This window comes from Amia ocellicauda, chromosome 17, assembly GCF_036373705.1.
Source record: "Amia ocellicauda isolate fAmiCal2 chromosome 17, fAmiCal2.hap1, whole genome shotgun sequence".
Taxonomy (NCBI): domain Eukaryota; kingdom Metazoa; phylum Chordata; class Actinopteri; order Amiiformes; family Amiidae; genus Amia; species Amia ocellicauda.
The window spans coordinates 11,292,952-11,315,309 of NC_089866.1; the positions used below are offsets into that span (position 1 = coordinate 11,292,952).

At 42.6% G+C, this 22,358-nt stretch overlaps 1 protein-coding gene across 1 annotated transcript; it reads right to left on the minus strand.

The window, feature by feature from the left end:
* Positions 1-178: 178 nt before the first annotated feature.
* On the minus strand, positions 179-21,585 carry tbl3 (transducin beta like 3). The gene is made up of 23 exons (XM_066689163.1): positions 21,409-21,585; positions 21,239-21,290; positions 20,712-20,807; positions 20,548-20,595; positions 20,037-20,178; positions 19,525-19,609; positions 18,778-18,948; positions 18,531-18,606; positions 17,723-17,819; positions 17,122-17,336; positions 16,704-16,845; positions 15,950-16,008; positions 14,947-15,053; positions 13,167-13,305; positions 11,735-11,965; positions 10,198-10,268; positions 9,277-9,433; positions 8,038-8,096; positions 6,773-6,876; positions 4,356-4,427; positions 3,539-3,697; positions 2,615-2,705; positions 179-1,466 (listed from the first exon to the last, which is right to left on the minus strand). The coding sequence occupies exons 1-23, from the start codon at positions 21,438-21,440 to the stop codon at positions 911-913; spliced, it is 2,961 nt and encodes a 986-aa protein (XP_066545260.1). The 5' UTR covers positions 21,441-21,585; the 3' UTR covers positions 179-910.
* Positions 21,586-22,358: the final 773 nt, after the last annotated feature.

A 22,358-nucleotide genomic window follows, 5' to 3' on the forward strand; every position in this document is an offset into this window, starting at 1 on the left:
ACTACTGCAATGAAAAAAAAAAAAAAATGATTTATATTGTGGAGCTTCTTCCACATGGGAGTTTCTGCCTCAGATACAGATTGTAAAATTAACACTGAAAGGTAAATGGCTGACAGACTGGTGTGGGGAACACCATCAACAAGCACATCTGACAAAGAATGCAAAGAAACCAAGAAGCTTGCCAATAATTCATTTATGGAATTTTACCAATTCAATGACAATGAAAACCAATGGATTCACTGGAAACAGAGAGCAATTACAGTTTGGAAGAAAACACCCTGGAGCATTTTAGTTTATTAAAAAACAAAATAGGCAAGAATTATATCCTTGATTTATATTCTGGTTTACCACCATTGGAACATAAAAACATGTTAATTGTGTTAATGTTTTTTAATAGGCTGTACATAAACTCACTGACTTCCCCAGCACATCCTGGCCCTGGGCTATTATAAATCACAGCTGAAGCGGGTCGTTGTTGAACACGCAGAGTGTCAGAATTATCCCCCTTGCTGAGCTACCACTGAGCTGCAATTATAACATTTAAAGAACAAACAAGTTAAACATGAGGTGACTGCACAAAACGATGTTTGATAATCAGGAGACAATAGGGAGCAAATAGGGAGTTGGACAATGATAGGATGCCTATTTTTTGTACATAAGGCACAATATGACATCCTGACAGACAACTTTATATGAATTGCAGATTTAAATGTCTCGTATGAAAAATCCCTAAGACGCAGTTCCCGTGTACCAGGGAGGTACTACGTCGGCACTGGTCTTTGTACTTGTACAGGAAGTGTCACAGTTCCTCGACGCGCCGTCCATCGGGGGGCCCTCGGCGGAACACTGCAGTCAAGGTGAGACATCCTGGGAAGGGTCAGGGGTCAGTTCGTCCTGCAGCTTGAACCCATCACCTCCGCAGTCTGGCGGCTCTGGTGCAAGGAGGGGTTGGCCGGGAGTCAGATTCGGATTTTTGGCACTTCCTCGCTCTCGTTTGCATCCGCTGCATCTGCTCCTGCTCTTCTTCTGCCTCCCTCTTCTCCTCCTCTGCCTCCTCTTCTCTTTCTGTGATCCCCTCACTGAGAGAGGATGGCTTCACGTTCTCTTTCTCCCCCTCCTCCCTCTCTTCTGCCTCACCCACAGCCACAGCTGCCTCCTCCTCCTCCCTCTCCCCTGTCTCAGCCTCCTCCTCCTCCTCAGCCTCGTCGTCCTCCTCCGCAGCCTGCGCAGCATTCTCCCTCAGGGTTGTGACTTTCCTGACCGCACAGACATCGTCATCACTGTCAAAGGCACCCTCGTCGTCTTCTGCCCCGCTCACCTCAGGGATCTCCTCCTCCTCCTCTTCCTCTTCCTCTTCTGCCCCTGTCTTCCCAGGGCTGTGGCTGGGCTGCTTGTCAATAGTGAAGAGAGGAAGTAATTGGCTCAAGGAGGAGGTGTCCATCTCTTCATCCTGGATCTCTCCATGTCTGAGAAAGAAAATAAAATAAAAAACACCATCATAAGCACACAATCTCAAGCGCAGCAGTTAAGAACTTTGTAAATATGAAAAATATTTTGCGTGCAGGTTGCTGACATCACTCAACAGAACTCCACACGAACATCTCAGAATCGTGCGCACTGTCACTCTTAATTCCTTCTGTGCAGTCTTTTCAAATGGCTAAGAAACAATTGCATGAGCTAGTGGTGCAGGTGCAACCCACCCGCCTTGCTAGCATGTCAGCAAGACTTCCACATGAATCCATTTTGAATGCCAGGGTGTATTCATCTAAATTATCAGAGAAGAAAAGACTGCTGGCTTGAAAAGGCCTTTGTGAAGAATCTTTCACAACAAACACAAATACAAAAGGCTAAACAAGAGGAAGATAATAATCAGCATTTCCTATAACCCTCAGTCATTAATGATTTGCTTGCATCTTATTTTCACTTACAGGAAGGCCTCTGAAAAGCTTCCGCTGTCCATTCTCTTTTCACTTTGATTATAATGTACCAGTTTCTCAGTGACTTGTTTTTTACATAAAACCTCTTCCTGCTAGGAACCAACCTAGTGTGAGTCACTCCCATTTATCGCAATAAAAAATTACTTTGTTGATTCAGAACTTCAGCGCTGTCAGTCTATATTGGATTTCACTTACATGTTTCCAGAAATACCAGGAAATCTCTCAGAAATTAAGAATAAGAATGATTTGCAAAACAAGTTCAATGATCAATTTTTCCTCGAGAGTTTTACACTGCAACACTTCAGATATCGATGACCGTGGGGAAAGACCAGAGCTTTAACTTCAGCCCTTGCTTTTAATTTTTACTTCTAACCAGTGTATTCAAATGGCTAGGAAATGGTTGCATCAGCCAGTGGTTTCAATATACCTTGATTGCACATCAGAACAATTTGTTTGTGACCCCCTCATTTTGAATGCCAGTATGCATCTAAAAAGGACAAACCTAATATTGCTTGTATTTAGAAGAGGGTGTGGACTTAAAATAGAAATGTAGGATGAGATGGGTGTATGGTTGATAATGCAACTGCAAAGGTGTCCACAATGTGGTAGACCCCCCTGCTGCCCTTTAGCCCCACCCCCAGACGGGACATCCCAGACTGGAATCCGGGTTCTCTCACCTAGGTTTGCCGGTCAAACGCATGTTCTGCCACATGTAGTCCACAAACATGGAGGCCTGCAGCAGACGCCCGATCCTCTGGAAGTGTCTCTCTGTGAGCAGAATGTTACATAATTTGTTATTGTTAACTTCCAACTTCACTCTAAACAGGAAAATGAACTCAGCCTCAACCTGTATGAACACACCGTGCAAAAAAACAGACCGAAACCAACTACTCAACGGGGAAATCATTTAAATGATTCCTTGCTAGAAAGGAATAATACATACAAAATCCCCCAAGAACAAGAAGGAACTAAAGACAGCTGCAGTACAGGCCTGGTGTTGTCTATGGGTTGTAGACTTCAGACAGTCATTGACTGCAAAGGATTTGCAACCAAGTATTGAAACTCAATTTAATTCATGATTGTTAGTTTGTCCAAATACTTTTGAGCCCCAAAAATTGGGAGGATCACATATAAAAATGGGTGCAATTCCTACACCGTTCACCCAATTTGGATGTGACTACCCTCAAATTAAAGATGAAAGACTACACTTAAAGCACATCTTGATTGTTTCCTTTCAAATCCATTGTGGTGGCATACAGAGCCAAAATAATGACAATTCTTTCATTGTCCAAATACATGCCTTCAAAATTAAAGCATAGGTCTCTCCCTTGAAGGTATGAATTACTTGTTGTGAGGACATTCCTCTCTAGACTGTATAACAATTAAATGAATGTGGCAATTAAATAGTAATCACTGCTCGAAATGGTCTCCGATTTTTTTTTTTGTGTGTTTATAGTCAGACACGTTAGTATACACAACAATGCAAGGTTGAATACAAAGGCTTTTTTGTTTTTTCATTGTCGAGTGTGGCAGTGTGGTAGTGTGGTAAATAGGCAGTGTCTGAATGTGGGGTGTGGCAGTGTGGCCCAGGCCCGGCTCACCAGTGTATGGGATGAGGCCCTCCAGGGCACCGCGGGCTCCCTTGTACTGCACCAGCTGCTCAGGGCTCTCGTGCGTCAGAAGCACCTGGATCACCGCCTGGGCCTCCTGGCAGTTGCGGGCATTGGTGTTCCACATGGAACAGTAACTAAGCACCGCCTCTGTCAGAGAGAGATGCAGGAAGTGAGACAAGCCAAGGAGAATGGAGTGATGGGTGGTATACAACATATTTTCCAGATCGATTGCTACTCCCAGCATCGCTTCTACTATAACCTTCCTCTTCAATGGCAACTCCAGGGATTAAAACCAGTTTAACAGAAAAAAGACGAGAGAATCTCAGTGTTTGTGAGACCTGAACGAGAGAAGACGGATAACACCCCCCCTGCCAAAAATAAAACACAAAAGCAAACAAGCTGTCAATGTCACATAACCTGCAGAACAACCAAGTGTTATACAACAGAAACACAAATCAAGCAACATTTCATTTGCAAAATCAACCCAGAAGAGTAACGTAACCCTATGGCACAGTTAGATTTAGAGAAAGGAAAATGGAATCCAAAGTATTACAAACAGGAATGATCAAGCTGACAGAAATGCAAAAGTCGGCATTTAAAAACTGCACTCTGTTGCCACTGGACAAGAAAAGAAGCCTTTTGTGGCTTTTTGGGGCCTCTCTCATGAAATGAAAACTAGTAAGCAGTAGACAACAAAACACAAACAAGAACACAAGCTTAACAGCAGCAGATTGAGAATGGGGAAATATGTATGATGCAATGATTGTCCACAGTTAGGGGGGGTGCTTCTCCCTGTTTGTCTTACCTTTCTGGTCCTGCCTGAGCTTCAGTATAGTTTTCTGCAGCTCTGCAGGTCCCTCCTCCCCTCCACGGATCTCTGAAAAGAACATGGCAAAGCACTTTATCATAGCATCATAGATGGGATCACTGATTTAGTGACCGGAAAAAAAATGTCCACTGAAATCCACCCTGAGGTGGGGAAACGCCTGTTCAAACACAGCCATTCACCTCTATCTATTAGATGTATGACATATGATATGATCGAAGATATACAGTTAGGTCCATAAATATTTGGACAGTGACACAATTGTCATCATTTTGGCTCTGTACACCACAACAATGGATTTAAAAGTAAACAATCAAGATGCGAATTAAGTGTAGACTTAATTCACAATTTAATTCATGATTATGTTAGTTTGTCCAAATACTTTTGAGCCCTTTTAATTAGGGGGACCACATATAAAAATTGGTGTAATTCCTACACCATTCACCCACTTTGGATGTAACATCCCTCAAATTAAAGATGAAAGTCTACACTTAAAGCACATCTTGATTGTTTCCTTTCCTTTCGCATAGAGAGCCAAAATGATAACAAATGTGTCATTAATAATTATGGACCTAACTGTACATCTTGATGTACAGTGAGGGAAAAAAGTATTTGATCCCCTTGCTGATTTTGTACGTTTGCCCACTGACAAAGAAATGATCAGTCTATAATTGTAATGGTAGGTGTATTTTAACAGTGAGAGACAGAATAACAACAATAAAATCCAGAAAAACACATTTCAAAAAAGTTATACATTGATTTGCATGTTAATGAGGGAAATAAATATTTGACCCCTTCGACTTAGTACTTGGTGGCAAAACCCTTGTTGGCGATCACAGAGGTCAGACGTTTCTTGTAGTTGGCCACCAGGTTTGCACACATCTCAGGAGGGATGTTGTCACACTCCTCTTTGCAGATCCTCTCCAAGTCATTAAGGTTTTGAGGCCGACGTTTGGCAAGTCGAACCTTCAGCTCCCTCCACAAATTTTCTATGGGATTAAGGTCTGGAGACTGGCTAGGCCACTCCAGGACCTTAATGTGCTTCTTCTTGAGCCACTCCTTTGTTGCCTTGGCTGTGTTTTTTAGGTCATTGTCATGCTGGAATACCCATCCACGACCCATTTTCAATGCCCTGGCTGAGGTTCTCACCCAAGATTTGATGGTACATGGCCCCGTCCATCATCCCTTTGATGCCGTGCAGTTGTCCTGTCCCCTTAGCAGAAAAACACCACCAAAGAATAATGTTTCCACCTCCATGTTTGACGGTGGGGATGGTGTTCTTGGGGTCATTCCTCCTCCTCCAAACACGGCGAGTTGAGTTGATGCCAAAGAGCTCGATTTTGGTCTCATCTGACCACAACACTTTCACCCAGTTCTCCTCTGAATCATTCAGATGTTCATTGGCAAACTTCAGACGGGCCTGTACATGTGCTTTCTTGAGCAGGGGGACCTTGCGGGCACTGCAGGATTTCAGACCTTCACGGCGTAGTGTGTTAGCAATTGTTTTCTTGGTGACTATGGTCCCAGCTGCCTTGAGATCATTAACAAGATCCTCCCGTGTAGTTCTGGGCTGATTCCTCAGCGTTCTCATGATCATTGAAACTCCACGAGGTGAGATCTTGCATGGAGCCCCAGACCGAGGGAGAATGACAGTTATTTTGTGTTTCTTCCATTTGCGAATAATCGCACCAACTGTTGTCACCTTCTCACCAAGCTGCTTGGCGATGGTCTTGTAGCCCATTCCAGCCTTGTGTAGGTCTACAATCTTGTCCCTGACATCCTTGGACAGCTCTTTGGTCTTGGCCATGGTGGAGAGTTTGGAATCTGATTGGTTGATTGCTTCTGTGTACAGGTGTCTTTTATACAGGTAACGAACTGAGATTAGGAGCACTCCCTTTAAGAGACTGCATCTAATCTCAGCTCGTTACCTGTATAAAAGACACCTGGGAGCCAGAAATCCTGCTGATTGATAGGGGATCAAATACTTATTTCCCTCATTAACATGCAAATCAATGTATAACTTTTTTGAAATGTGTTTTTCTGGATTTTTTTGTTGTTATTCTGTCTCTCACTGTTAAAATACACCTACCATTACAATTATAGACTGATCATTTCTTTGTCAGTGGGCAAACGTACAAAATCAGCAGGGGATCAAATACTCTTTTCCCCTCACTGTAGGTCTATTTCAAGAGCCCTGCACCGTGATGATGTTCTTCAATTGTGCTTGTAAAATTGAAAATCAAGCAAAAATAGGCACATTGGTGTATTCCTGGTTGAGCAAGACACTTTCACTATTTGGTAATGTCCAGTGGTGGGACTGGGTTGGAAAATAATAACAATTATGAAAATTTAAAGGTGACTGTAGCCCACGGGCATGAGAGAGAGAGACAGCCTACCTTTAATGACTCGCAGCACTGTATGGGGCTGTCCCAGGGAGATTGCCAAGCCTAAGGCCTTCAGATATTTCTTCTCGTGGAGAAGGTTGGAGAGCTCTTGCTGCCTGTAACACAAAGGGGCAACTTAACCAGCTTGAAAAAGGCCTGCAAAATATAAACTCTACAATCGTGCAAACACATAGCAATGTGGATTTTCTGCTCTGCAATCCGCAACAAGGGAGGAACCTAGTTCACAAACTTGATATTTTCTTTGGCACCATCTTCTGAAGTTTTTTTATCCCCCCCATTGTTGGATTGTACTTTCATTTTAGGTTTCTTTTACCCACAAATGCTCGTCTGAGAGCAGGTGTGCACAGTGCAGAAGATCAGAGGGGCTCTCGGTATGGAGAATGCCACAGATAAGACTCTCATTGAAGGCGTTCAGAAGGGGGGGGGGGGCAAAGGTGGAGCAAATAATTTCATACAGTCGGGCCACTGTTTACTTTGCAGTATGTGGGCTGGGAAACAGAAGGATTATAACAGGATTAAGGAAACATCAGAAAACAAAAAGGTCTGAATCACTGCAACCTTTATAGCACAATGTGACCTTCAGGTAATTTAGCTTATTGATAATATCCTGTTTTGATATGAATATAGTTGCTTTTAATTGCAGGGAAAGACGTTTGGCAGATACATTAGAACAGCCGCAATTCTCACTGCGCGCTACTGAAGATCAGATCACAAGCACCTTAGTTGTGCTACATGCTGACTATCGCAATGTAACTGTATTGTAGCGTCTCCTTTTTTGCAGTACAGTTGTATTCTCTGTTTATTTATTTTATTCAACCACTCCACATAATGTAACTTAATACAGGTCCTCTCGAGGTAATCACTCACATTTTGGAAGGCGAGGTACTTTGGTAAAGCCCTGCATGCGATACATGACTGTTACAGGAACCTGGAATGGCCTCCATACTATTTAAAATCACTACACAATTTATAATAAATTACAGTGTGCGACATGACTGTGGTCCCCATGCCCGAGAGGAGATGCATAACATGCAGCATTACTTCATTACACTGAACTGAGTACTGAGATGGGCTGAAGGGTCACTTTCCTGATGCTCCTGGGTAGAAAAACTGCTGTCAAATGAAGTAGATTTCTTCATGCATATTATTCTATTATTAGGAAAGGGAACTATCACCAATTCAGCCAGTTTTTAATTAATACAGTCTCACGGGTCTGAATGCAGGAGTTTCAGCACAGCACACCTGCAGAGACTCACTTCAGTATCTGGTCTTCCTGCTTGGCCTGCTCCTCTGCCAGTTCCGCCTCGGTGACATCCTGTGGTGAAGGGACACGGCGGTGTTACATGGTATGAAAATTCACTTCACAATCTTGATATCAGAGCCTTCTAGAACAGTGCTTTCTGCGCTTAAACATTTTGTCTGGGAAGAAAACACATAAAAACACTTTTACTGCCTGTATATACACACGTGCATACTATAATTTGTAAAGATCTTTTGGATGCCATTGACCTTCATGTTTAGACATTATACAGCAGGAGGGGAACAAAGGCAAAGTTGATGTAATGCAAAAGTGTAAGAATAGGTACAATGTGTAACTGTATTCCAGTCTCAAAACCCATTAACTTAAAAGTAAATCCAGACAAAGACTACGTTCAGACTATAAACAGTTGGTGTTTATTCCAAACAAGCTCTTCCACTATTTGGTCAATTACCATCTTCATTTGTCAAGACTGAGTGAGGTATCACACTTTAGGATGATTTATATATTAAAAAAAAAAAAAAAAAATTAAATTAAATTAAAATCCCAGCCAAACCCAACTTCCGTGTGGGAACTAATGAGATGTATATACTCTTTCAGCTTGAGGTGCCTCCACAGTTCTAAAAAGTGAGATGTCTTATTCACAAACCCTGTAATTATTCAAGACAGTGCAGCAAAGTGGCATTCTGTAACCCTCTACGGTTGATGTACATGACAACTACAGACAATGCGTGAAGGCCAGTTTCAGTGTATTATTTAGTGTGGTGCCAAATAAAGATACTGGAACGAGGAAGGAAAGGGGGACAAATGTCGCTACACTTCTGTTGGATAACTGACTACACTTAGCGACACATAAAGGATCAACTCTTCCCCCACTAGGACACAACCCTCAGGCATCAAACACAACATCAATTAATAAATTAAATTACATTAAACTTAATGAGAGCTTAAAACAAGATGGAATCAGAAGCAATGTCATGTCTGTCACAGATCAGCAGTACTGGGGTGCAGGACATTTTAGTGTTGTAGTGTTCCGCAGGTATCATAAACTCAGATTCAATTCAGATTAATTTAAAGCAGTAGTAGGGTTAAACTCAAGGCCTCCAGATGGAAAGCCTTTTTGTAATTCCCAACATTGACACAGTTTGAGTTAAGAGTGCAGTGAAGTGCTATTTGTGGGTGAGGCAGCAGCTACAGGGGGAAAAACCTTGGTGGGGGGGCATGGAGTGGCACTGACCTTCCACAATACAATACATGAGTCTGCCGAGCCCGTCACCAGCTGGTCGTCCTTGCGGTTGGCGTGGAGACCCCACACCTTGTCCTGGTGAGCGTCCAGCGTCTTCATGCATTCGTTGGTCTTGATGGTCCACAGCTTCAGGAGCCCGTCCGAGCCACTGTGAGGGTGTCACAGAGAAAGCACTGCTCATCATACCTGGTAGAGGTATCCACTCTGAGGAGCAGGCCAGGCTCTATAATCTAGAGATTACCAATTTGCATCTGGGCTAGATCTAGGGCGGGGCAACACACTGAACTTGAAACGTTTTAGACAATGCACGATACACCTCTCAATATTTCCCCTCTTTGTTCGGATGCATACGATTACAGTTGAGGCTATGGAGGGGAATGTCAAGAAATCGAGACACTCAAGGACTGGAAACAATGTAATTTCCTACTACGGTGCATGAGGATTGATAAGTGATGAGCCGAGTTATGATCTGCCAATCTACGATGTTTTTATATACAACATTTTTCTACAATACATTTCTATAGGATTATTAAATAAACATCTGAAGAAAAATAATAAAACCCATTAAAAAAATAGAAAGTGAGGTGCTTCAGAACTCCCATGCCTCTGGCAGTCTGTACTGTTCTATACATTTAAAAAAGGCACCTGCCAATAACCAGACAATGCACGCCTGTTTTTGAGGCACTAAATTAAACACAAAAACCTGTGGCGAGACCTTGGCATTTTACCATTCAGAGTTACCAAGCAGAAGCAAGGAAACAAGTGTAATCATGTCAAGATTTCAACCTCAGGGTGTTGATGCTGCTGCCAGAATGGTTCACAGAGCCATATCCAATACACATTAATAAAAAGTCAAACACAGCTTCCTCTGTGTACCAGCGGGAACAGGAAGTATTTATGTTTTTCAGGTACCTTGTGAGCAGCTGTGTCCCCCGGCTCACAAAGATGATCTTCAGCACGGAAGCATCATGGCCTTCGAATGTCTGCAAGAGGAAAAAAGCCATTAGGGTCAGCCCAATCACATCTGCATGCACTACACTCAGGGGGGGCCTGCAGCCCCGGGCCTCGACAGACCCACTTCAATGAGGGAAATGCAGCTGCTTGGAGGGCAAAGATTATTCATGTATTCTACACGTCAAAATAAGTGAACGTAAACGTAAAAACAGTTTTCATGATCAGGCTGTCCAAGTCTTCATAGATTGATGATTTAAGGGTTGTCCTATAAAACCTGCTTGACTGAGGCAAAACTAAATAAGACCAATCCTAAAATTACGGTTTTGCGCATCTTTACGTATTGCTATTGTGTATCAGTAAGATACATAGCACTTTTCTAATTTGCACATGAAATGTTGCTACGTCCACAGCTATGGGGAAATCCACTGAGGACAGAAGTATTCTTTTCTCCTTTCCAACAACACAATAAATCAGTGCATTCCAACGTTATGAATCACTCGCCTGTAGTGGCTTGTATGAATAGAGTAAGACACAGCCGTGTATGTTAAGTTTGTGATTTCTGGGATTGAATGTGTTTGCAAGGTATATAGTAACCTTTCTTATTCCAGTGCAATCTGCTTGAATGGGTTAAATTCTAATAAAAATGTGCTGTTAATCAGAAAATAGGTTTGATAAGGACCCTGATCGGTACCTAAAGAGCCTTTCTAACACTGTAGTACTTTCTATTTGATAGAAAAACAAAAACAGCTTAAGCTTTAGTCTGAATGCATGTCTGTCTAATATAAATCAAATTTATTCTCAAATTGTTGCATTTTACATTGCACTACATTTTAATGACTACAACAAAAATATTGCAAGACTGTATGCACAGTCAGGAGAGCTGAAAGTTGTCTTCCCGAAATATGAAAAAGGTAGCAATACTGTATTAAAAATACCTGAAGCATAAACTTTCGGAAAGTTTTAGATCACTTTATCTAATATATAACACTAGATGATTCAGATATAGTATACCAAAATGAATTTAATAATCCGAACAGATTATGCAGATTGAGTCTTCCAGGAAAACCTTGGATGACTGCCAACACACCTTTCTTCCACTTTTGACAAACCAGTATAAGAGGAGGCAGAAAATATATTAAAAAAATAAATAATAACAATTCAGTATGTAAAATGGTCAGGGACGGGAAAATTGGAGAAACGACAATCATGTAAATTATGGAATAGTGAATCAGAACTGTGTGCCTGTCTTCAGGAACATATTTTCTCTTGGCACATAACATCTTTTTCTATTTTTGCGACTCTGCACAACTAAGATGCTACTTGTGGTACGTTTGCACTGCACTGTTTACATCTACCCCTCAGTTTTAAAAGCTACTTATAAGATATAATAGAACTGATGCACTCTAGCATCCTGTAAAAACTTGCATAGGAATGGGATTGGTTCCCCTTTAACCACACACTCCTCCAATGCACAGTTGGTCCCAGAAGGGTCTACCTTGAGGCAGCTGAAGTCATGCAGGCCCCAGAGCCTGACGGAACCATCAGCGGACGAGGTGGCCAGGACCTGGTCCATGGGGGAGAACTGCACACACCACACCCCCCGCCGGTGGCCGCGGAACACTCCCCGCAGGGCCAGGTCTGAGGTGGTCCAGAGTTTGGCTGTGCGGTCCTGTGACCCTGAGGCCAGCAGCTTGTCATTGGGGGAGATGGCAACACTGTTCACATCCTGCAAAGTGGAAAGGGAGGGAGGAAAGTTAATACATGTGCATTAAGCAATGGACACCTCACCCTCTTTAGTGGCTATTGCAAGTGCAATAGATACTACTAACAATGAAGAAAGGGTATATTAACAGACCGTTACTGGCATGGCAGTATTTCTTCTCAAATAGTTTTGCGTGGGTTGACAGGTGCTGTAAATGACCAAACATTTACGACTCACTTGATGCACTTCTCAAATAGATCATAAAATCCGTTCATTTGGAAAAGGCACAAAGTGGTATGGGATATACCGAGAGAAAAGGCACTAAACAGCTGCAAGAATGCAGTGTTGCAATCAAGATTATAAAATAACTTATTAAGCAAGGTTATAAAACACCAAGAATGTGATCTTTCAATGATGAAAAGATTCTCGCTAAGTTTTCGGGAAGAAGTCTCTACAGTTGCCCACTTGACAATGAATAATTCAGGTTTATCCAGAATAAGGAAACAAACCCAAAAGGCATGCATTTGTTCTCCCACGATGATAACATGATAGGAGGACCTGGGTGGCCGGCAAGAGACTGGTGGTTTGCATAGCTGGAAGTGCAGTCAATTTGTTTGCAGCCAATAAGAGAACAAAGTATGGTCCCCTAGATGTGAGAGCTACTTAAAAAAAAAAAAAAAAAAAAAAAAAAAAAAAAAAAACATTCTTCAAGGTTGAACAAAGTGTGCTGTTCAAGTATGCATGTCAGAGTAGTACATGCTAAAGATGAGTCTTGCTGATACAGCCGTGGCTTCGTGCATTTGCAGAGGACTTGTTCTGTTTGGTTTGTTGTGCATTTGTTTTTTGTAATCTCCTGTAAATACATACATTTATACATACATAGTCAATGGTTTTCTTGAAGCCAGCCAGAACTATTTTTAAATGCATCGCTGCTCTGGCAGAGGATACTGAGTTAAATCTGTATTAAACATAACTTTCAGATAATTAATGGAAATACCAATGTCTCATACTTAGGTCAGATTATGCAGTGGGACTGGGAGACTTTTTGTTACTTTTATGTAAACAAATCTTTCAATTACACATTTAGAATATGGCAACAGCTCAACAATGTACTTGCCAATCAATGCCTTTTGAATTATATATAATAATAAAAACAAAAAAAAGCAGTTGAAACTGCAGGGAAATCGTGTGCTTTTGGGTATTAAAATGTAGGAGGGGACCTGACCTTGTCGTGACCTTTCTCTGTAACCCGGGCGGTGAGGTCCTCCACTTTGGGGCCCTCCTTGGTCCTCAGAGATACCGGGAGATCCCACACCTTGATGGTACAGTCCTGAGAGCCAGTGGCCACAAAGCTCTCCTTCAGCCTGCAGGGAGAATAAGGGAGGTCAGAGGGACACCTGCGTGGTGCACTTCCCTGCTCTTCAATGATGCTCTCTGCTCTGAAGAAACTGACAAGGACCAAACGCTGGAGGAAAGGCAACATTAGGTGCAGTACAATGCCCATCTCTTGCCCGTGTATTCATGATCCATTTCTTTCAGCCACCCCACCATCATTGCACAAAAGTAGCCAGGTTGAAATGTGAGTGCCTTAATAACTTCTGATCACAGCTTGTATTTGTATTTGCATTAAAATTAAATTCCCTGATCTGTTAGCAGTACATGACTTGATTATATACAAAAAATAAAAATAGGTTCTATGTTTTCTACAAGTATTGCAAGAGTCCTAATGAATGACTTGGAAACAAATGAGATTGCACATGCATGTATGCTACAAATACACACTGCTGCCTTGCATAGGTCTTCAGTGTTATTATGGCAGTCTGCCTAAATGCTACCTGATAACAACATTAACCAGTCCCCAACAACAGGTACCTGATGCTCTAGATGACAAACAGCAGGTTACCATTGCAATATACATGAACAGACATGCTAACCACAGACAACAAACACCCCACTCAAAATCTTAAATAATCTGTAAATTAGCCTAAATGAGTTTTGGTTCTCAGTGGGTATTTGTATCATGAACAGGTACACCAGTAGCTGAATTCCAAAGGCTAGGGGTTTCAGGTTACAGTTATAGGTTTATACAATCACAAATCACTTCAATACAAAACACTGGGCTTCCCTAAAAAAGGATTACATTTCCATAACATGACATCCAGTTATGCCTTAAAGAAGTCTTAGGCTGGAAGTGTTGGCAGAAACAGGCAGCGGACTGCAGAGGAGCCACAGCTAAGATACATAGCAAATGATGAACATTATCAGATGCAAGCTGGCTCTTAAAGGAACCCGTCTGATCGTTATGAATCAAATATCCCTCCAAGTGCCTGGCCCATGCCTTTATGTGAGAATTCGAGAAAGAAAAAGTGGCTCACAAGTGTCTGAGAGGTTTTTGGAGGAGAAGTGAAATGCCTGGGGACTTTAACCTTTGATTTAACCGAGTGGCTACTGTACACTCGTGCAAAGTAACAGGGCCACTGAGAGCTTCAGTTTGGGCAGGGGGTCAAACGTGGCCTGTGACATTTGGCTTAAATAGCATAATGGCAGCAGATGTGTATGAATTTGCATAATATCTTTTGAAAGCATTATTTTTTCAGGATTGGAAATCACTGTGTCCTCAGTTGACCTGATGGCAAGTAACCTTCCAGGGCAATCGACAGGACTAACTCCCAAGCCACCCATCTTTTCTGTTCTTTTGTGCCATTTCTGATAGCCAATAGAGGATTCTACCCATAACAAATGAAAAGCACAAGATACAGACCAGCTGCTTATAAAACATGTCAAGCCCTCCCAGGGAGAGATGGAAGAAACTTCAGAGCAATTATTTATTTGCAGAAATTATTTTAGACCATATGAAAGATACATTAAATAGGTTTTTGTTCTGCAACAGAGGTGAATTAAAGTGCCAGTGCTTTGTGGAGGTATGTCTTCCAAAAGAGGGATGCATCATCTAAACCAAACCTTAGGGCCTATATTAAACTAGTCATAAGAGTTTTGCCCCCAACCTTGAGCAGCAGATAGTCCCGACAGCGTTGGCATGACCAAATCCTTGCGCCACACAACACACCTCCGCCGTTTTGGTGTTCATCCGCCACAGTCGAATGGAGTTGTCCTGAGTGAAGCAGAAAGAGCAGGGTTTTAGGGATTGTCAGCAGGATTTCACAGGCTTTTCTTTCTCTAGCTCTATAACAGCTTCAAGGGATGGTCTATGTCAAAATGAGATGGTTAGAAACCCCACAAACCATTGTCTGCAGGGCTTCACATTTTCTGGTACCACTTGAGTCAATTCCTCTTTGGAACCAGATTCACCAGACTGTTGTGTGAATAAAATCTTAATCTCCCTGGCCTGGAGCCATAGTGCCAGATTAAATTAATCTGTGATGAGCTAACCATAAACATGATCATTATAGTGCAAAAATGATAAAAACATAAAAATCAACTGCATACATGATTCAAACGTACTGCTATGAAATTATGACCATACTAACTCTCCTAAACCCTGTTGAGGAGAATCAATCATTTTTATGCAAACTGACATGCGATTTGAAACTTAGCCGAGATTCATTTCACTTGAAACATGACACTTTATTATAGACTGACATAATAACGTAATACAGCTTTGAGTTTGATTACTTCTCTGTGTTATTAGACACGTAGAATATAAAATGCATTCCCTGCACAGAAAAGAATTTGGCCAGTTTATGACAGGAAAACAAGTCTTTTCTTTTAGTATCTTTGAATCTTTAGTTACCGATACTGGTTTTATATTTGAACTAAATAAAAGCACCAGCTAAATAGTTACTGATACTTACTGATGATAATTGTTTAAAACACACTAGTTGGTTTCATGCACAGTTTGGAATTTCACCCGTGAGAATCAAGCACTTATAAGAATCAAATCACCCAGGACAGATGTGCTTCTTATTAACTGTGTGCACGGTACTCAGATTGCTCCCTTGTGCTTGCTCTAAACTTGGACAGCAAATCACAGGCCTGTCACACAAGTACCTTAGCACAACTCGCAAACATGGAGCCTTTTCGGAACACATCCAGTGACAAGATCGTGTCTGCAAAAAGAAAAACAAGAATTAAAATAACCAATTAAATCTCTCCATGTATGTACATCACAATCTCTCCGGACAGTGGCTAATTATGACAATTACATTAAAGTTTGATAAGAATTCTAGGGGATAGTTTATGGAAAAATAACTGTGAAATTAATAATTATAATCAACTCCTCATTAGAATTATATATAAAGTTATAATTTATTATAAATATGTCGCTCATACTGGTCAAAGAGTAGAAAATCCCTAAAGCAGATTATGTACACATACACAGATTTAAAAAAACCTAGGTCTTACACATAATAAATCACTGAATAAATTGCAGTGGCACACATCATTAATCAGTGTGTTGAGTTTTAAGATGCAACAGCGGCACAATGGAGAAAATCTGGAAACAGACCACTGTACTGACAGGCATGTGAATATCCTCAGAAACTCTGCTGAGCAAAGTGGAACGAAAAGCAAAAACAATCAAGCACTGCGTTTCAATTAAAATGTCAGACTTCCCCCTAGTGTTCTGAAGAGCTATTGTCCCAAACCAAATCATAATGTAGGGCTGGTGGATGCATCATGGAGATTTCTATACCTAAGTATGAAGCACATGGACAGTGATCTGAACCACAGACTCCTTTAGCTTTAGAACAGGTGGGGTTTTATTTGGTGTTGGGGGGGCTGCTCAGTGTGGTGCAAGACTGACCTGTGTGTCCATACAGGATCTGACAGCTGGAGGAGGCCAGCTCGAACACCTTCAGCTGAGGGCTGTTTGTCGCGACGACAATGTGGGAGTCAGTGGGGCCTAGGAACTTCACATCCAGGACCTCATCATTGTAGCCCACGAACTATTAGAGCAGGGAGAGGGAGAAGATCCAGACAGCAAAAGAATTAGAGCATGCAAAACTTGTGATAAGTAATTAATTTCAAAAAGACTCCCATTGGCTTATTTTGGAGTTCTCCCTGATGATTTGTAGGTCTACGAAACTGAATTTCTCCACGCAAAAACAAGAAAATGAAGAAAAGTCTATACCAAGAACAAAGCCACTTAGAACACGAAGCCCAGTCCTTAGCGGCTGCTTAACCAGCCCTCAGCCATAACAATCCGTCCCGGTGAGACCCACCTGCTGCTGCAGAGTCAGGTAGGGCAGGTCGTATATAAGGAAGTTGTGCTCGGCAGTCACTGTGGTGATGCGGGCACTGGAGGGCAGCGGGAGGCAGTAGGTGAGGCTGTGCTCATCTCCGTCGGCCCCCTCTTGGCTGGCCATGGGGGAGTGGACTGGCAGTGTCTGGGTGAACACGCAGCGGGCAGAGCTGGTCTCCCACACACGCAGGACCCCTGAGGGACAGAAACAGTGACCGAAGCCTTTCAAAACACCCCACCATGCCGAGACATCATGTACAACCCCTTCAAGCCCCCTGAGACACCAGGGATGTTAACGACTTTCATGAAGCATTAGCTTAACTGATTACACTTTTTTTTCACAACCACAAAGTAATATGCCCCTTCTGACTACTAATAAAAATGCTTGCAAGTAGGAACATTGTCAGACTTGTGCAGACTTAATCAGACACCTGGTCTCTGAATTCTCTGGAACATCTGTCCCAACCAACACTGAGTTGAATAAACTGAAAATAAATAGTTTCTTTACTGCGGAGGCTATGGAACCCAAGCGATACGACTGACCGAGAGAGGCTGCAGTTGTCTGTGCCAGAAGTACTCACCCTTGCTACCAGCAGTGATGAAGTGAAGCCCTTTGCTCTGGACTCCAAGCTTGGAGAAGTCACCAGTCTGAGGCAACAGGACGACTGCTTCCACCGCCTTAAACACACACACAGGTCAGGGCTCACACACGCATGGTCAAGACACACATACATACAAAGACATCAGGGCATATTTAACCATCAGACGCATCACTGAAAATGCACACAACAAAACCTGAAGAGTACATGGCATTCAGAAACAGGACATCATAGAACACACAAAGACACACTAGCACAGCCCACACCAGGATCCATACAGATGCACGCAACTGGGAAACACACACAGGACGTCACAGCACAGAAACTAGCAGTGATAGTGGGGTCCTGGCAAATGGTCAAAGAAGAACTAAGAATTTCACAGTGTCATGGGGAACTTATTTTGTTAAATCAAAATGACTAGAAACATTTTTATACAAGTTACTTCAATTTTTTATATAGGTTACTGACATTATCACCCCAATACCAATGGCTGGTTCAAAACTGAAACATTTTAACATCCCTGTCAGATCCAAATGAAAATTGTATCCGGTGATTGTGCTGGCAGGGCAGACCAACCTAGAGTGGGTTGTTTGGAAGGAGACACCATAGGCAAGATGGTATATGCTATTTATGAACACATTATTATGGCAAGCTAAAGCACTGCATGCTTCCCTGGTCCCCAATACCTGCACAGTTATCAGTGTAATGTGGCAACCTTCATCTGCAGCTGAGCTAGCCAATCAAACGTGAGCTCAGAGATGAGGGTAAAGAAGAGCAGAAGCAGGCTCACCTCAAACACAGGCACTGTCCTGGTGGCCGTCTTGGTTTTCAGGTCCCAGACAGTGCAGATCTTGTCGCGCCCAGAACTGCGAAACCAACATGCTACGATTACAATCTGCAGGACTAACAACAACTATCCAGTCCCAAAAGGCATTCGAAACAGGAAATAAAAGGACCTCAAACACACATGCTCTTGAGTACTGCTGTGAAATGTGGCCTTGGTCCATACACTGAAAGAGAGCTAGAGGCCACACTACCTGATGAGTGTGCTGCCGTCAGGGGTGAAGGCCAGGGAGGTGACGGCGCTGTAGTGGCTGGTCAGCACACACACACACTGACTGCTGCGCAGGTCCCACACGCGGATCCCGCTGTCCATGGAGGAGGAGAAGAGCTGCAGTAGGGAAATGTCCGGGTGAAACTGCACCAGGCTGTAGGAGGGAAAAAAGGCAGATGAATCGGCACGTCAGGGGCTGCTTCTTACCTGATCCATTCATGCACCGCCCTACTTCTGAACGGCTTCAAATTGTATGGTGCAATTACGGTTGTGATCGTATTACCACAACACTTCTATACATAATACTGGTGGAATAAAGGTGGAATGATTTTTAAATTTAGTACATTGTCTGCTTGGACTCTTTTCCAATGATTTTCAGCAGCCAAACCTGAAATTCTCTCAGTCCAACAGCGCCCTCTAAAGTAGTGTTGGGCAACCTTATCCTGAGGGGCCACTGTCCTGCAGGTTTTGAAGATCTCTTTAGATTCCTCACTTGCTTACACAAGCTACATACAGTGCTTAATTGGTGTCCTTTTTTTCATGTTCTGACTAATTGTGTGTATGCCGTTTGTATAATTTCTGTGAGTGGAAATTAAAAAGGAAACTTGAACTACGAACTTCCTTTCAGTTGTCTTACAGATTGGAACATCTTACAGAGAGTTGAACACTGCCTTGTGAGAAGGTGCCGTGTGTATTTAATGAGGAGAGCAATGAAAATAAGCCTGCTTACTGTACAACCCCAGATGAGCCCTTCAGGTTGTGTGTGCAGTACTGCTTCAACACGTCCCATAGCTTAATGGTGCCATCACAGCCTCCTGGTAACAGAGACAGACAGACAGATATTCAGGCATGCTGCACTGCGGTTGGAGAATAAACGCTCTTGGACAGAAGGACAAACAGCTCCAGCCCTCTAATAAAGCCCTAATAAAAATAACTCAAGGTAAACAAATCATTTCAGGACACTCTGATGATCTGAATCTTAAATTCCTGGCTTTGATCTAAAGTAAATGTAGGATGTTATGTAAATTCAGAACTTGGGTCTGTGTTCCAGAAACACTACCCTTGGTGTTTGTAAAGTCTGCTACATAGCCCACACAACCTATTAATGAAAAATACAAACGAGTAAAAAAACGTTCTGCTAATGCACGCTTAATATATCACACACTGTACGTGGAGAGAAATGGTTTGACTTCTGACCAAAGAAGAGAGACAGAAGACCAGATCAGGGCCACTGTGACGTACCTGTGGCAAGGAGTGTGGAGGTGGGATCGAAGGTCATGCTGGCCACTGGGCTGTTGTGGATGGCCCTCCAGGTGCGGCTGCAGCTGCCCTCTCTCCATTCCCACTGCTTCAGCAACAGAGCGCGGCTCGCCGTCACCAGGACCTGCACCACGGGGAGAGGGACTTACAGCACCGAACTACACCCTGCCACTGTACCCCCAAGACTAACTGGATATTGATATGCACAGATCCACGTTTATATGGTGGATCTACAGTAGACATTATTTTCACTAACCCTGTCGATATGCAGCCACTCCTTTAAAAGAGTGGCATCCATGCTGCAAAGATTCATTGGCAACTAGTAGTCCTTTCTAACGTGGTAAACAAAGCCTACCAAAAAGTAGGATGGTGTCACAAAACTTTCAGAGCGGTAATTTAAGTTATCAACAGGTAAATAAAAGGCTTGATTTTTGTATGTAACATTGGATGTACTGCATCCTTTTTAAAGCATTGAGCTGTTCTCTGTACCTACCTCATCATCAGGGCTGAGTGCGAAGGAAGTAATGTCTTCTTGGTCATCCTGTGAAAACAAGGTTTGATTATTTGTCTTAACTCTAACTGCAAGCAATTAGAATGGGAATCCAGTTCAGAGACCGCAATGATACAGTGCTATGCAAGTGTTTCAGGACCTCTCACCTGCTCAATGCTCTGGATGACTTTCCCTGTAGCAATCTCCAAGATATTCACTCTTGTGCCGCATGTGCAGAATATGTATTTCTCGTCTGTGCTAACCTGAAAATAAATCATAATTGAGAAGAAAGACAAAGGGGGTGGGCTGGGGCTTAAATAGTAATAAAGCTGCACCTAATTAAACATCGACATAAACTCAGTGGTCCATTCTTGTCTGGGGATGCACAAGCATCATTGGTTGGGCACAATTTAGCGGGACTGTATATCCACTGAACAGACGGAGGTTAATTGGAAAGCTGATACTATACAGTAAGTAATCTGTACACCGTGTTTATGTGATACGGATTCATTTTTATGCACTGGAATCCGTCAATGTTCACTCGGCTACCGGTTGTCACGGCCAGTGATTAGTTATTAGCTATATTCAATAGATAGCGTTCAAAATACACAAACTTAATCATATTTACGAAATGTGCAACTTTTCACAGCGTTGAAAACTGACACTTCCCCAAGCTTCACTCCTTCAAACTCACCTGTACTTTGCCTCCTTTGTAAAAGGGCTCGATTTTGCTGCAAACAGCATAGCTACGACAGAGAGGAGAAAATGAAATGTTTTTTAGTCAATCGTAAGAAAGTTGTGAACATGGTCGAGCTCAGCGTTTTATAACGAAACTGAACGCTTGAATACTTGCAACAAACTTACTTGGTTTTGAACTGCAGATTATTGGTATCCATTATCTATCGTATGGTATCCAGCACTTTTAGGGACAATATTATATGCGGTATTTAAGTGATATTTTAATCCCAGGATTACTCAGTCCCTGCCATGTGTTTCCATACAACCAACGCTGCAACCTCCTTGCCGTCGCATACATTGTACGTCATCACATGCAGCACAGCGACGACACGTGGTTAAGAAAATTGACTGTCACAGTAGTTTCTCAATTCTCAGAAACTAGCTAATATACACTCACCTAAAGGATTATTAGGAACACCATACTAATACTGTGTTTGACCCCCTTTCGCCTTCAGAACTGCCTTAATTCTACGTGGCATTGATTCAACAAGGTGCTGAAAGCATTCTTTAGAAATGTTGGCCCATATTGATAGGATAGCATCTTGCAGTTGATGGAGATTTGTGGGATGCACATCCAGGGCACGAAGCTCCCGTTCCACCACATCCCAAAGATGCTCTGTTGGGTTGAGATCTGGTGACTGTGGGGGCCAGTTTAGTACAGTGAACTCATTGTCATGTTCAAGAAACCAATTTGAAATGATTCGACCTTTGTGACATGGTGCATTATCCTGCTGGAAGTAGCCATCAGAGGATGGGTACATGGTGGTCATAAAGGGATGGACATGGTCAGAAACAATGCTCAGGTAGGCCGTGGCATTTAAACGATGCCCAATTGGCACTAAGGGGCCTAAAGTGTGCCAAGAAAACATCCCCCACACCATTACACCACCACCACCAGCCTGCACAGTGGTAACAAGGCATGATGGATCCATGTTCTCATTCTGTTTACGCCAAATTCTGACTCTACCATCTGAATGTCTCAACAGAAATCGAGACTCATCAGACCAGGCAACATTTTTCCAGTCTTCAACTGTCCAATTTTGGTGAGCTTGTGCAAATTGTAGCGTCTTTTTCCT

Excerpts from the sequence above, each read along its gene's own strand:
- tbl3 (XM_066689163.1), bottom strand. The coding sequence starts at position 21,440 with ATGGATACCAATAATCTGCAGTTCAAAACCAA. Across the intron at positions 19,610-20,036 it reads CTCCACACTCCTTGCCACAG|GAGGCTGTGATGGCACCATT; the intron begins GTACGTCACAGT and ends CTCTGTTACCAG. Across the intron at positions 17,820-18,530 it reads GGACAGTGCCTGTGTTTGAG|GCGGTGGAAGCAGTCGTCCT; the intron begins GTGAGCCTGCTT and ends TGTGTGTTTAAG.